Source organism: Saccopteryx bilineata, chromosome 2, assembly GCF_036850765.1.
Source record: "Saccopteryx bilineata isolate mSacBil1 chromosome 2, mSacBil1_pri_phased_curated, whole genome shotgun sequence".
Lineage (NCBI taxonomy): Eukaryota > Metazoa > Chordata > Mammalia > Chiroptera > Emballonuridae > Saccopteryx > Saccopteryx bilineata.
Genome location: NC_089491.1, coordinates 192585189 through 192601684, shown reverse-complemented (window position 1 = coordinate 192601684; position 16496 = coordinate 192585189). Strand labels below are relative to the sequence as shown.

The 16496-nt window shown below is 42.6% G+C and overlaps 1 protein-coding gene across 1 annotated transcript in view; it reads left to right on the top strand.

The window, feature by feature from the left end:
• The first annotated feature begins 414 nt into the window (after positions 1 to 414).
• XPO4 (exportin 4) overlaps positions 415 to 16496 on the top strand; it is a 126619-nt gene continuing 110537 nt past the window's right edge. Inside the window, exons 1-2 of the mRNA XM_066259007.1 lie at positions 415 to 485; positions 3238 to 3281. Coding sequence (XP_066115104.1) covers positions 417 to 485; positions 3238 to 3281 — 113 coding nt within the window. The 5' untranslated portion in view covers positions 415 to 416. The remainder of the gene's footprint in view (positions 486 to 3237; positions 3282 to 16496) is intronic.

Here is a 16496-nt window from a genome sequence, read left to right as displayed (position 1 = left end):
GACGCAGGACGCACGTTCTGGGAGGCTCCCGGTCCCCAGGAGGCGCCCCCGCGCAAAGCGCAGCGCAGGCCGGGGAACGGCGGCGACGGCCGGCGTCTGCGCGGGGCCAGGGCTCGGGGTCCCTCAAGGGGACCCGCGGCTCCGTGCGGACCGGCAGCACGCAAGCGCCACCGCGTCCCAGCCACCAGCGGGCTCCCAGTCCCCGTGGCCGCTACCCAATTCCCTTCACGACCCCGTTCTCGCCCTCGCCGCCCGGCCCCGCCCCTATCGGTACGGTTCACAGCCCCACGCCATCCCCGCTTGGCTTCCGTCACCGCCCAGCGCCGCCGGGAAGCGCGGGGCGGGGCGAGCGCCGATTGGTTGGCTGTGGCGCTGCTCCCAGAATGCATCAGATGGCGCGTCATTGAAGAGAGACCATGATGGCGGCCGTGCTGGGGCCCCCAGAAGTGATCGCTCAGCTGGAGAACGCGGCCAAAGTTCTGATGGTGAGTGCTCTGCCCCGCCCCAGCCTTCGCGCCCGGCAGGCCGCCGGGGAGCCCACGAGGGAGGCGGTGGCACGGGAGTCTAATGCTGCTGTTTTGCTTTCCGACCTCGTCCTGGGGCTGCCTGTCCCGGGCATGTGCGGCTGCAGGACGAGGGCTTCCCAGGCCGCGGGGGTCCTCCGCATTGCGCGCAGTCTGGGTGCGGGGCCGGGCGGACGGAGGGAGGTGGTGAGGCCGGCCGGCCCGGCGCGGAGTGTGAGCACCCGGTGCTTGGGGTGCCTGAGCATCCTCCGGCCTGCAGTCGCCTCGGGGCCACCGCCGCGACAGCACAAGGAAGGGCGACAGCGGGACGGATGGGAATCTTTGGGACCAAGGTCACTGGGGCCAAACTCGGTCCGGTACTCCCTGCGGGTCGCGCGTCCACTTCATTCTGACAAGACACGTTAAACAATTGGACGAGTAGATTATTCAGCCAGGGAATTTGGGAAGAATAAAGTGTAGAAAAGGGTTCCTTGCAGGGAGTAGTCAGAATAAGCGCTGTTCATTAACTCGACAAACTGTGTATATTCTGTCTCAGTTTTGTCTTTTAAATGATGACTTACGTATTTGTAGTTGTTTTGTTTTCTTGTTCTTTTTTTTTTAATTTAGAGGCTCGTTTGATTCCTTTATTTGATTAGGCCATTGTAAGAATTGAATACAGCTAGGTTTGTTATCCTTTTGGGTTTTTCTTCTTTTCCTTTGGTTAGATGTTTATGTGGTAAGATTGAACATCACATTTAAAAATATTTAAACTATTCTAGCACAGCTTGTAGTTTCATTAACCAAGATTTGTTTTCACACTCAACACCAAGGTAGGTCATAAAGCTGAGAAGTCTAATAAAAAGCAGGATTTGCGTGCTTTATATTAAACAAAGTTATGTGAAACATTTTGTCACTCAACTGTGTAGATAATTTTTCAGATTCCAGAAAAAACTAGTCTTAACTTTTTTTTTTTAGTCTTAACTTTTTTCTTTTTCTTTTTTTTTTTTTTTTTTTACAGAGGCAGAGATAGACAGGGACAGACAGACAGGAACGGAGAGAGATGAGAAGCATCAGTCATCAGTTTCTCATTGCGCGTTGCGACTTCTTAGTTGTTCATTGATTGCTTTCTCACATGTGCCTTGACCGTGGTCCTTCAGCAGACCGAGTAACCCCCTGCTGGAGCCAGGGACCTTGGGTCCAAGCCGGTGAGCTCTTTGCTCAAGCCAGATGAGCCCGCGGTCAAGCTGGCGACCTCCGGATCTCAAACCTGGGTCCTTCCGCATCCCAGTCCGACGCTCTATCCACTGCGCCACCACCTGGTCAGGCATTTTTAGTCTTAACTTTTAATAGAAGGTTCTTAAGATCTTTGACAGAGAATTTCCTGGAAAGTTTTCTAGGAGCCTTGTTTTCATTCGACTCCAGAAGGAGTATGTGACCCAAGAAACACTGCTTTATTTGTTTCATTGATAAAAGACTATTAGTTCGTTCATCACTGGCCTGAGCATTAGGATTTGTGATGGCCAGTGCTCTCCCTCTTCCCTGGCACAGCTAGTTTTATCACCTGTAAGGGGTAGCAGAGAAGATGGTCCTGAATGCTGTTTCTTGAGTGTCAACTACATACCAGACATTGTGCTTACTGTTTTGCACACTTAGTACCCCTTGCAGCAGTGTTACAAGGTTGAGAGATTATGTGGCCTGGATTATATAATTCCTGAGCTGCTCAATTAGGTCTATAACTCAGACCTGCCAGGCTCCAAAGCTGGATTTCTTTCCACTCGACCTTACCACCTGTCATATTTGTTGAATAGATAACCTGTTTACATACTTTCAATCTTTCCAGAGAAGAGTATGGGAAAAAACGTTATTGAAAATAAATTCTTTTTTAGAAATTTCTACTTATTATTGAAAAACATTACCCAAAATGAGCAAGTAGCAATTATTATATTAGTTTTCAGTATGATAGCAGCATTCCAATTTGTTGATAAGAGCTCACATTTATTTAATGCTTACTGTGTGTGAGACACTGTGCCAAGCACTTTACATGTTTCACCTCAGCAATTTTGTGAGGTACTTCCATTTTCATTTTATAGACTAAGGGGTTCAAATACATAGGTAGTAAGTAACTGACCCAAATTTTCAAGGTAAGTGGTAGAATGGGGACTCCCATTCAGGTCTGTTACCAGTCTGTGGTTCTTAAACTAGGCTTAGTGGGACTAGAAAGCAGGAGAGTGAATTCATTTAGGGTTAGCAGCTAAGATTGTTAAATCTTCTTCACTTATTAAGCATTAGAATGAAAAAAAAAATGGGTGATCTTTTTTTTCATTTATCTACCTGTCAGTCAGATGGATATCCATCTGAGGAAGCCTTGTTTACAGAAATTTGTCATGTATGTTAGCGGTTAATATGTTTTTTAATTCAAAGTAAGTAGCAAAGTAAGTAGTGATGTCTTTCACAGTTATTTTTGCTTAATTTTTTTTATTTGGTATATTTCAAGACAATCAGCAGAAGAATGTTAGTGTGCAGAACAGTCCTAAGACATCTTTTCTACAAAGATCTTAAGGAGTCTATGATGGGTATCAGAGGAAAATTGTAAGCTGATTTTTGGGTGCAAACATACATTTTTGGTAATAGGGTGTATAACTTTTTATCAGCTTCTCTCAGGAAATAGAGAAGATATAAGAACTTCCCCAAAATATAAGAACTTAGTCTAAGCATTTTCCCTTCCATTCTACAGATGGGGAAACTGAGGTTCAAAGAGATAGAAGTGACTTGCCAAAGGTAGGTCACATTAAAATTAGTGGTAAGACTAACCCAAAACCCAGAGCACCAGATTCCCATTTCAGAACCATGTTGCTTCTCAAAGTCCACATTATTATAATACCGTAAATGTAAATTTTATCACCTATTGGGAAATTTCAAACTGTGTTTTTGGATATTGTAGTTGCTTGTTTGTGCATATCTGTATTCAGCCCTATTTAGATTATTGAATACGCAGCCAAATAAAGTAGATTAGCCCTTTGAACTATTTATGATATTTATGAATTTTATAGATCTCAACATGAGTGATTCCCCCCCCCAAAAGTAGTAACAGATTATTTTCTTAGATGCTTATACATACTACTTAATTTTCTGATTCAAGTGAGATTACTTGCTAGAAAATAAATTTGAAGAAGGACAAACTAGGATGAGGAAGAACTTTTGTAAATTAGTAACAATGTGCAAATGAAATTATCTATTCTGACAACTTTGCAAATGAGAACATTGTTTAAATAGCACCTGGAAATTTTTTTTCTAAAAGGTGTATAGTTGTTGGCATTTACTTAAGATACCTAACCTACATTTTTGAGAGGTTATTAAGTACATGCCAGAGTAAGTCTAAGTCAACCAAACTTTTGTGTTAACAACATTCTCATTGGTGAGAGTCTCTTTGACTATAAGAATTTAGCAGGTTACGTTTACAGACTTGAAAATTTGGTTTTAGATATATTTTATGTTGATTTAGAAATTATAACAGCAGTACTGGGACATTATTTTAAAGTATATCAACAACACACATGTACAGAGTGAGAGCTGAGTCTCCCTTTTCTCTCTCTCCCCACTCTACTCTCCCTACGTAATCCACATTAAGTTTGAATACACTTCAATGTTTTTTTCCTATGATTTTACCCTATACATGATATAGTTTTTGTATAAATGACATACTATAAATGTTATCCTTGATTTAAGAATAAAACCTTAGAGATACCTTTCTGAACAGTAAGAAATTCAAGCTGTGAAGAAAGGTGTATAGGGGAAAGTAAAAGTTCCTTAAGTTTCTTTCCTTTTCTTCAGAGGTGACTCTTCTTGGCTATCTATAGAGAAAACCTCTAAGCATAGAAGAGCATCCACATGTCATTAAAAAAAAATTTTTTTTTACATAAGTGAGATTATGTGGTCCATATCCTTCTGCACTTTTCTCTGTTCACCTTATTGTGGATGAATTTTGAAAGGAAGTTTATTTTCATTATCTGTTTGGGTTTTTTTTTTTGGTGAATAGATATAAAATGTAAGATGTCCTCAGATTTTAGAGACATCATAATGGAAAACTTTAGTATTCTTCTAGTATTACTATTGCTTCCATATGAACCATAAATCCAAAGAGAGCTTTATTTATTATTTATTGTCTTTAATTTCTTTGGTTTTGTTCCTTGGGGTCCCTTGGGCTGTTAGGGAGTGTCTTTAATGATTGACGATATAAGAGAGTGCATAGCATATATGTTAGCTGATACTTTATAGGAAAGTAATTGCATAGTTTTAAAACCAGAGTGAATTTTAATAGATCTAAATGCAACTTTAATGAAAATGATTCATGACTGACTTTCATAGTTTTTTTTTTTTTTTACTTATTCATTTTACAGAGGAGAGGGAGAGACAGAGAGAGAGAGAGAGAGAGAGAGAGACACGAGAGACAGAGAGAGAGAAGGGGGGAGGAGCTAGAAGCATCAACTCCCATATGTGCCTTGACCAGGCAAGCCCAGGGTTTTGAACCGGTGACCTCAGCATTTCCAGGTCGACGCTTTATCCACTGTGCCACCACAGGTCAGGCTAATAGTTTTTATTGTAGTGCTATTTGGTTAATGTTTTGAAAGTATCTGCAAAATTGTGCTATACAAAAATTTGTATCGTATAATGTGATTTTCGCATTAATTCTGTGAAGTATTGTAAATAGTGATATTATTAAACTTTATAAATTAGAAAATCTGAGATTCAGAGATGGTTAGTGATTAGTTTGTGGTCATATAGCTGGTTTGGACCTGTAATTCAGTCTCTGGCCATTTGTTCATTTCTAGCGCATTTCTTCAGTGTGTATATGGGAGGCACGATATTATATTTGCTGAGGACACAGGAGAAAGACCATGTTCTTAAGGATGGCATAGTCTAATGGAGGAGAAAGGCAAAACTATTAGCAATTGTTAAATGATGTTATAATAAAAGTGCATCCCAGTGTTCTGTGGGAGTACCCAGGAGGGACATCTATTCCAAATGAGGTGGGGATCTAGAAATATGCTTTCAGAACAGGTGAGTCTTTAGCTGAGGCGTGAAGAGCGAATTAGAGTTTTCTAGTTGGGTATCCCAGGTAACCCAGCTAGAGGGATCTATCTAAAGGCCTCAGAGAACCGAACACTGTGTTTGGGGAATATTCCAGTCTTTCTCTAGAATTCCTGAGCCCCTTTTCTGTAAAAGGTGCAGTGCTTTTTATTTTTTTTTGTAATCAGTAATGTACATATAAAATTAAGAGTTGATTATAGCATTTACTTCTCTTATTGGAAAGATACGTTATATTCAGTAAGCATTTTTTATTTATTTCAACATTGTCGTTTAGTCTGCTGTGGCACTAGATACTAGAAAACTGGCGCTACAGAATTTTTCTCAAAAAAGTAGTGGGAATTTTTATTTAAAATTTAATTCAGTTATATGTGTATTTTGCAGTTGGACTTGTGTCAAACTAAGCTAATTGGAACATAGCCAGCAATCCAGAGAAGAAATGTGCAAAGACCACAATCATCCAGAGATGCCTAAAAAGCAGTTGATAGATTTCAACAGCATTTTATGATTAAGAACTCAGTAAAGTAAAAATTGATAGAACTATAAACTAAATCTTTGAAAACACTAGTAAATGGTGATATTCTTAAGAGTAAAATAGCAGTCTTAATATAACTGTTATTCAAAACCTTGGTAGGGCCTACCTGATACAGTAAGATAATAAAAATGGAGTAACTGCAAGTATTGGAAAGAAAAGTAAAGAACATGATATTTGCAGGTGATGTTCAGGAGAATCATTCTAAGAAAATTAAAAAACTAGCCCTGGCCGGTTGGCTCAGCGGTAGAGCGTCGGCCTGGCATGCGGGGGACCCGGGTTCGATTCCCGGCCAGGGCACATAGGGGAAGCGCCCATTTGCTTCTCCACCCCCACCCCCTCCTTCCTCTCTGTCTCTCTCTTCCCCTCCCGCAGCCAAGGCTCCACTGGAGCAGAGATGGCCCGGGCGCTGGGGATGGCTCCTTGGCCTCTGCCCCAGGCGCTAGAGTAGCTCTGGTCTCGGCAGAGCGACGCCCCGGAGGGGCAGAGCATCGCCCCCTGGTGGGCAGAGCGTCGCCCCCTGGTGGGCGTGCCGGGTGGATCCCGGTACAAAAAAAAAAGAAAATTAAAAAACTATGAGAACCAATAGTTGTTTGATAAGGTGACTGGATATAGGACAAATAAACTAATTGCAAAATTTCCTTTATATGAACAATGATTAAGTTAAAAATATAAAAGAGACCTCAACATTAGGAATAAAAACTGCAGGAATAAATTATAGGGCACTATTTAATAAGAAACATGCAACATTTTAATGAAGAAAACCATACAGCTTATTTAAAGAGTATAAAAGATCTTAACTAAATGAGGTCTGTATTTTTCAGTCAAAAGAATTAATCTGGTTAAGGTGGCAATTCCTCCTTCATTACTTTATAGATTGAATATAATATCAATTAAAATTCCTTTTCCTTTCTCACCCTTTTGAGGTGCCAGAGAAACTTAACTAATTAATTAGAAAATATATCTGGAAGAATAATTATATGAGAATAACAACATTTTTTTTTAAATGAAAGGTTTGAGGGACTGGATGTACCAGTTGTTGCAATGTGTTGGAAAGCTGCAGTAATTGAAACATTGTAATGCTGTTATGGGAAGAGTCTAGAAAGCTGGAACAGTAGTTCAGAACCAGAACTTTGATTAAAATGGTATTTTGAATTGTAAAAATGTGGTGAAATAGAGTGCTACCGAAAGTATAAAAAGTTACAAGTTGGCCCTGGCCAGTTGACTCAGTGGATAGAGCATTGGTCTGGTGTGCGGAGTCCTGGGTTCAAGCCCCAGTCAGAGCACACAGGAGAAGTGACCATCTATTTCTTTTCCCCTCCCTCTCCCCTCTTCTTTTCTCTTTTCTCTTGCAGCCAGTGGCTCAGTTGGTTTGAGCGTGAGGATAGCTTGTCTGGTCCTCTGCCTCAGGTGCTGAGGATAGCTTGGATGATTCTAGCATCAGCTCCAGACCGTGGGTTGGTCAGGTGGTTCCCAGTTGGGGTGCATGCAGGAGGGAGTCTGTCTCACTATATCCCCTACTCTCACTTAAAATAGACAGCTTTTTCTTTTAAAAATATTTTATTATAAAACAAAATAGTAGGCCCTGGCCAGTTGGCTCAGTGGTAGAGCATCGGCCTGGTGTGTGGAAGTCCTGGGTTCAATTCCTGGCCAGGGCACACAGGAGAAGTGTCCATCTGCTTCTCCACCCTTCCCTCTCTCCTTTCTCTCTCTCTCTCTCCTCCCCTCCTGCAGCCAAGGCTCTATTAGAGCAAAGTTGGCCTGGGCACTGAGGATGGCTCCACGGCCTCCGCCTCAGGTGCTAGAATTACTCTGGTTGCAACGAAGCAATGCCCCAGATGGGCAGAACATTGCCCCCTTGTGGTCATACCAGGTAGATTGCAGCTGTGCGCTTGTAGGAGTCTGTCTCTCTGCCTCCCTGCTTCTCACTTCAGAAAAATGCAAACAAACAAAAATCCCATAATGGCAGAATTGTGCTTTCTGAGTAATAAACTTAAAAATTGCAAGAGTAATATTTTTGTATCATAACTTTATGTAATACAGTAAATAACGCCTGTGATATCTTAATTGATTGTAAGCTATTTTGACTGCATTTTTATTTTTTTATTCATTTTAGAGAGGAGAGGGAGAGACAGAGAGAAAGAGAGAGAGAGAGAGGAGAGACAGAGAGAGAGAAAGGGGGGAGGAGCAAGAAGCATCAACTCCCATATGTGCCTTGACCAGGCAAGCTCAGGGTTTTGAACCGGCGACCTCAGCATTTCCAGGTTGACGCTTTATCCACTGTGCCACCACAGGTCAGGCTTGACTGCTTTTTTACAAATGTATTAGGTCATCAAAATTTTACTTTTAGCAAGTTCATTTTTGGTTAGTATAATCAAAAGAACTAGGCCCTATGTGACTACACAGGTCACACTCATGATTGGGCCTTGGGCTCAAGTCCATCACTGTTGGTCTCCCCTTCCAGAGCCTTACATGCATGTACTCCTGTGGCTTGGAGTACTCTGCTCCCTGGTTTGTCTAGTTAGCTTTTAATTCCTTAGATCTCAGTGCAATGGTTTACTTTGTCAGAAAGCTTGGACATGCTGAACTAGCTTAAATTTTTTTTTTTAGTATCATTTGCTTTTGTAACATTTATTACACCCACAATGTTATGCTGTTTGTGGGAGTCTGTGATTGACTCCTCTTGGATTGTAAGCCCCATGTGGACAGGGATTCTGTTTGGTTTTGCTTATCACTGAAGCGCTGTTGTGTCTGAAGCATCTAGCACATTCTGGGCACATAGTGGGCGTTGGGTAGTATTTTGTGGACTGGCGTGTGTGAACAGTGTTGTAGGGAGGCACATAGTGTTGTGTGGGTGGGTGGGGGGCGGTCAGATACAGATTAGCCAGGTCTAAATTGAGGTTTGTTCCTGGATGCTATTTGTGAGACATTGGTTAAGTTTTTATCTTTCCAGCTTCTTAGAACCCTCTGTCATCGCCCATTCTCTGCCTCAGCCACATTAGTGCTCTTTCAGCCCTTCCTTATCCTGCTCTTGCATGTATTACTCTGTTGGCCGATGATGCTCTTCTTCATGCTCATGTGATCCTCTGGGTCTCTGTGTAGTCACTGTCTTAGGAAAGCCTTCCCAAACTCCCCTGAAAGCTGAAACTCACCTGTTCTGTACTTAGTATCTGTGTGGGTCATCATACCTACCACATTCACAATCTTACATTAACTTGTGCTGTTAATTGGTTAATGTTGCCTCCCCTGCTAAACTCTAACATGTATTAGTCTAGGGACCTAGTAGTTGCTCAGTAATATTTGTTGAATGAAGAAAATAAATGTGGGCCCTGGCCGGTTGGCTCAGCGGTGGAGCGTTGTCCTGGCGTGCGGGGGACCCGGGTTCGATTCCCAGCCAGGGCACATAGGAGAAGCACCCATTTGCTTCTCCACCCCCCCCCCCCTCCTTCCTCTCTGTCTCTCTCTTTCCCTCCCGCAGCCAAGGCTCTATTGGAGCAAAGATGGCCCGGGCGCTGGGGATGGCTCCTTGGCCTCTGCCCCAGGCACTAGAGTGGCTCTGGTCCTGGCAGAGCGACGCCCCGGAGAGGCAGAGCATCGCCCCCTGGTGGGCAGAGCATCGCCCCTGGTGGGCGTGCCGGGTGCATCCCGGTCGGGCACATGCGGGAGTCTGTCGGACTGTCTCTCCCCGTTTTCCAGCTTCAGAAAAAATACAAAAAAAAAAAAAAAAAAGAAAATAAATGTGTAAATGAGGGGGTAGTGTGAGATGAGCGTCAGGAAACAGGCAGGGACTGGGTTATTCTGGGGCCTCATTTGCCACAGTGATCAGCTGAATTCATCCAGTAGTGTGACTTAAGGGCAGCAGTGTGAAATCTGATCTGAGAGAAGCAAGGTGTGAGGTAGGCAGCTGTCAAAGTTAAAAAGATCATGAGATTCTGAAAAGCTAGGTAGGAGTGTATATATTAATCTTAAAACTTTTTGTTGTTGTTGAGAGACAGAAAGACAGGAAGGGAGTGAGATAAGAACTTGTAGTTGCTTCACTTTAGTTGTTCATTGATTGCTTTTTTTGTTTGTTTGTTTTGTTTTGTATTTTTCTGAAGTTGGAAACGGGGATGCAGTCAGACAGACTCCCGCATGCGCCCGACCGGGATCTACCTGGCATGCCCACCTGGGGGCAATGCTCTGCCCATCTGGGGCGTCGCTCTGCTGCAACCAGAGCCATTTTAGCGCCTGAGGCAGAGGCCACAGAGCCATCCTCAGCGCCCGGGCAAACTGCTCCAGTGAAGCCTTGGCTGCGGGAGAGGAAGAGGAGACAGAGAGGAAGGAGAGGGGGAGGGGTGGAGAAGCAGATGGGCACTTCTCCTGTGTGCCCTGGCCAGGAATTGAACCCTGGACTCCTGCACGCCAGGCTGACGCTCTACCACTGAGTCAACCGGCCAGGGCCCATTGATTGCTTTTTATATGTGCCTTGACTAGGGGGTTCAAGCTAAGCCAGTGACCCCTTGGTCAGGCCAGTGACCGCGGGCTCAAGCCAGCGACCTTGGGCTTCAAGCTAGCGATAATGGATGGGATCATGTTGATGATCCTACACTTAAGCCAGCAGCCCTGCCTAAATCCAGTGACCCCTTGCTCAAGTCAGGTGAACCTGCACTCAAGCCAGCGACTTTGGGGTTTCCAACCTGGGATCTTAGCGTCCCAGGTCAACTCTGTCCAGTGCACTACCACCTGGTCAGCCTTCTCAAAACATTCTTCAATACCGAAGTGACTCTTAAGGAAACAGCTTATGTAAGCTCAGAATTTCTCACTGTTTATCTTAAAAATTAATAGAAATTTTACTCTAATCTGTAACATATCCATCTTTAATATAAAATTATCTGACCCTAATCTTTCAACAAAACCATTTTAGAAAGCTGGTCTGTCTGTTTTGTGGTTTTGTGGTAGGGGATAGAGCAGGGGTCCCCAGACTTTTTACACAGGGGGCCAGTTCACTGTCCCTCAGACCAGTGGAGGGCCGGACTATAAAAAAAACGATGAACAAATCCCTATGCACATTGCACATATCTTACTTTAAAGTAAAAAAACAAAACAGGAACAAATACAATGTTTAAAATAAAGAACAAGTAAATTTAAATCAACAAACTGACCAGTATTTCAGTGGGAACTATGGGCCTGCTTTTGGCTAATGAGATGGTCAATGTCCAGTTCCATATTTGTCACTGCTAGCCGTAGCAAGTGATATGACGCGCCTCCGGAGCCATGATGCGTCCCGTGTCACCGGAAGTAGTACTGTACGTGAGCGAAGCGCGCTTTTTGGCGCTGCCACACTTAGTACTCCAGGAGCACAGGAGCATCTGGATCCTGTGCTCCTCTCACTGACCACCAATGAAAGAGGTGCCCCTTCCGGAAGTGCGGCGGAGGCTGGATAAATGGCCTCAGGAGGCCGCAGTTTGGGGACCCCTGGGATAGAGAACAAATTAGAAAGCAACAGTTGAATGCCAGTGACCAAGTCAGGTGAGAGTAGAAAAATCACCCTTTTGCTATATTAGTAAGCACACGTTGGAATTATTACAATTTAGGAACGGAAAGGCAGTGTAACATTCAGAGCCTGGAGCCAGATTATCTGGACTCTTGGCTCCACCTGGGACTAGCTAGCTGTGTGACATTTGGCAAGGCATTTAGCCTTTGTGCCTGTTTCTTCATCTCTAAAATAGGAAAGTAATGCATCTACCTCAGGGAGTTAATGTACACTTAAATTATTCCATTTACATGAGAAGGAAAGTGTTTAATGTAGTGCCTGGCACATAGTAAGTGCTCTATAAATGTTATTTTGTACTTTAATTTATCATATAACATTGAGTCAAAGCACATAAATCAAGATGGCCTTATTGTAAGTGCTCAGTAAATATTAATTCATTTTCTTTTAGAGCAGTACTGATAGAACTTTCTGTGTTGATTGAAATGTGCTAAGTCCACACTCTGATATGGTAGCCACTAGCCACCTGCAGCTGTTGAGCACTTGAAATACGGCGAGTGCAGTGGGGGAGCTAAATTTTTATTTTTACTTAAAAATTTTTTTCATAGTGTGAGAGAGAGAGAGGGACAGACAGACAGGGAAAGAGATGAGAAGCATCAACTTGTAGTTGCAACACCTTAGTTGTTCATTGATTGCTTTCTCATATGTGCCTTAACCGTGGCAGGGGTGGGGGCTCCAGCCAAGCCAGTGACCCCTTGCTCAAACCAGCAACCTTGGGCTCAAGCCGTTGACCTTGGATTCAAGCCAGTGACCTTTGGGCTCAAGTCAGCGATCTTTGGGCTCAAGTCAGCGACCATGGGGTCATGTCTATGATCCCACGCTTAAGCTGGATGAGCCCGTGCTCCAGCCAGCAACCCAAAGGCTATCAGCATAGGTGTTTTTGGCTGGTACAAGTATCCTCATATGTAAAATAGGGATAGTAATAATATCTACCTCAGGGTTGTTGTGAAGGTTAGTGATATTTTTTCTGTCTTTTTCAGGGGTCCCCAAACTTTTTACACAGGGGGCCAGTTCACTGTCCCTCAGACCATTGGAGGGCCGCCACATACAGTGCGCCTCTCACTGACCACCGATGAAAGAGGTGCCCCTTCCGGAAGTGTGGCGGGGGCTGGATAAATGGCCTCAGGGGGCCGCATGCGGGCTGTGGTTTGGGGACGCCTGTTTTAGATTATACTTATTGCTTATAGAATCCGATATTTTATAAATGAAGTATCATTCTTTGTTATATTAGAATTATATTTAGACCTGTACTTTAAGTGTGTGGATACCACGGTGTACAAAGACAATTAGCTTTAGGAACTACTTTTGTCTGTAGCATAACTAGCATATTAATTTGCAGAATTATACCTATGTAGTGCTTGCTGCTTTTCAAGAGTGATGAGGAAAAGGAATGTATAATTCAAATTCTCTGGGTAACCCATAGTTGATTTGTGTTCCCAGCAGTAGTGTAATGTGCTGGGTATTCAGGATATAGTCAGCAGATACTTATGATAAAAGATCTTGTGAAAACACAAACTCAGCATGTTGAATTGGGAAAGATGGTGGGTATGAAGAATTTGCAAATGTTGGGACAAACATATATTAAGAGTTAATTAGTCACAGTATGTTAAGCCTTTAAAAAATTATTAAAGAATTTGACACCGCTTCAATGGAAATGTTTGCATTTTTATCTAGAGAGCTGTAGAGGACACTATATCCTTAAAAATAGTAGAGAAGGGGGTCGGGCACTGTGGAAAGGGGGGCAAGGGAAATGTTGAGGGGGAATATGGGGGAGGGGGGATGCATTTGGGGTGACCCTAGAATTTATGTAAACACAAATAAATAAAAAAAGAATAGTAGCCCTGGCCGGTTGGCTCAGTGGTAGAGCGTCGGCCTGGCGTGCGGGGGACCCCGGTTCGATTCCCGGCCAGGGCACACAGGAGAAGCACCCATCTGCTTCTCCACCCCTCCCCCTCTCCTTCCTCTCTGTCTCTCTCTTTCCCTCCTGCAGCCAAGGCTCCATTGGAGCAAAGATGGCCCGAGCGCTGGGGATGGCTCCTTGGCCTCTGCCCCAGGCGCTAGAGTGGCTCTGGTCGCAACATAGTGAAGCCCCGGATGGGCAGAGCATTGCCCCCTGGTGGGCGTGCCGGTGGATCCCGGTCAGGCGCATGCGGGAGTCTGTCTGTCTCTCCCCGTTTCCAGCTTCAGAAAAATACAAAAAAAAAAAAAAAAAAAAAAAAAAAAAAGAATAGTGGAAACTGGCTTTAACTAATGAGAATTCCTTTAGGCAACAACTTCGAAATCACTTATTTCTCTTGGATGTATATTTTTTGTTTGTTTTTACTATTTTAACTGAAATTAGCATGATTAATGTTGCATAGTTGGTCTAGTTTATAATGAATATTGATATAATGTGCTTGGTTGCAAAGTGTTATTTATCTTTCATATTCTTTGAATATACATAGTTGAAATTATGATATCCCTACTTGATACTTGTTACAATAACAAAGGTTTATTTCCCTATTGTCTACCCTTCCCTCCCCCAATTGAGAATTGTGATGTTTTAATTAGTAGGCTCCTCTCCTCCTCTTCAGATGAGTCAGAGACAACAACCAAACAGTATAATGGGATCATATGCTTAGGTAGGTCTAATTCAGAGAGTATTATCTTGCGAAGGATTCTTAGAACAAAGTGGAATTTTAAAACCTGGGAAGACTTCAGAAGCTCTTTTGTTAAGATATGGCTGGTTTTTCTGGCTGATTATTATTCAGATAGGAGTTCTATAAATCCCAGACTTTACTATTTCCTTTTTCCGATTTAATGGTGATTTTAGAAAACTTGAGATAGAATTATCTGATAATACTTCTATCTTTTTTATTGATGGTTGAAAAACTGGGTTTTTATTGTTTTTGCTAAATAATACTAAATTTCATTTTGAAGACAGGGCTTGAATGATGTAATTTTGATCCATTTATTTAATTAAGAAAAAAAGAAGGGGAAAGAGATCATGACCAAAAAAATAGAAGTTAACTCCCACCTTCTCCTCCCCTCAAAGCCTTAGCCAAGTGACATGAGCATCACTCACATTTTTTTATATAATTTTATATTTTTAATGAGGTGACATCAATAAATCAGGATACATATATTCAAAGAAAACATGTCCAGGTTATCTTGTCATTCAATTATGTTGCATACCCATCACCCAAAGTCAGATTGTCCTCCGTCACCTTCTATCTAGTTTTTTTTGTGCCCCTCCCCCTTTCCCTCCCACCCCCCCACCCCCCGTAACCACCACACTCTTATCAATGTCTCTTAGTCTCACTTTTATGTCCCACCTACTTATGGAATAATGCAATTCCTGGTTTTTTCTGATTTACTTATTTCACTTTGTATAATGTTATCAAGATCCCACTATTTTGCTATAAATGATCTGATGTCATCATTTCTTATGGCTGAGTAGTATTCCATAGTGTATATGTGCCACATCTTCTTTATCCAGTCATCTATTGACGGGTTTTTTGGTTGTTTCCATGTCCTGGCCACTGTGAACAATGCTGCAATGAACATGGGGCTGCATGGCATCACTCACTTTTCACTCAGTGCCTGATGTTCAGGTGGTGGCATACTCTGCCCCACCATACTCTGCCCCACTGGTCTGCCCTGAAGGCATGGGGCAATGGGTGCCAGTTTTAGCTCTCAGCAGGTTATTCAAAGCAGATGAACTGGTGGACTCAGAAATTCTTCCCAGGTTTTCTGGCCATTAGGTGGGAAAACAAAACAAACATACACACTGCTGTAAGCTTGTAAAATTGAAGTGGGGTGAGGAAGGCCATAAGAAGAGGTTGGCAGGAGAAGAGAAACCTTAGGTCAGTCACTCAAGCTTTCTCCTGGATACAGGCTTCAGTAGAGCTCCGTAACTCTAGGTTTCTGAAGAACAAAAATCCCTCCAGGAGGAGCTGAGATGTGCCATGCAGAATAGTTCTTCCAGCAGAGGGCACTGGAGAAAGGGCAGTTGATCTTCCCATCTAGGAGACAGAACAGTGGTAGGGAGGTTCTCCTAGTACCATGAAGTGTATGACAAGGCTGAGGGAGAATCCCGAGATTCTGGCCAAATATGAGATTGGTACACACATGAAAACTGAAAAGCAATCGGAACCCTCAAGGCCTACTCCCACCAGCATACACTGGCTATGCAGAATGCTGCCAGAGTTCTTGCTATGAGGTGGTAGGTCTAGTTAGTGGCTGGCCATGTTAGTAACAAGACACCTGCAAGAAGTGAAAAAGATTTACAGAACATTTCAGAGCTCTCTTTCCAAAGATTGCATTTTCTTTTATATATATATATAATATATATATATATATTATATATATATATTTTTTAAGTTAAGAAAAATAAAACTGACTTAAGGCATGCTCTGTGTAAAAAAAAGAAAAATTTAAATGAGACTCTGTCTACTGCTGTAGTCTCAACTTTATCACAGCCAGCTTGTTACTTTTATTTTGGAAGAGAAGATGTAAAAGTTTTGATCATTCAGAAGGCAAGTGTAGCCACTTACAAAAACAAAGGCAGGAATAGACTAGGGAAGGAAATAATCTTGGATTCAGTTTCAACAGTGCTGAAGAGTTTTGAAATAGTTTGAACTTGGTCAAGTTAGATGGAGTTGTATATTTTGTAATAAAAGGCACTAAGTTAGCTGTGTTTAATAAAATATGAAAACGTGTTAGATAAATATCTCTCTTTCTAAAATGTAGACAGCTTTAAAGGATTCTGCCCCAGACCTTGCCAGGAATTTCTTTCTTTTTCCTGAAACTATATTTTAAATATTTATCATGAAGTTTCATATTAGTATTTTCTAAAAAGAAATAA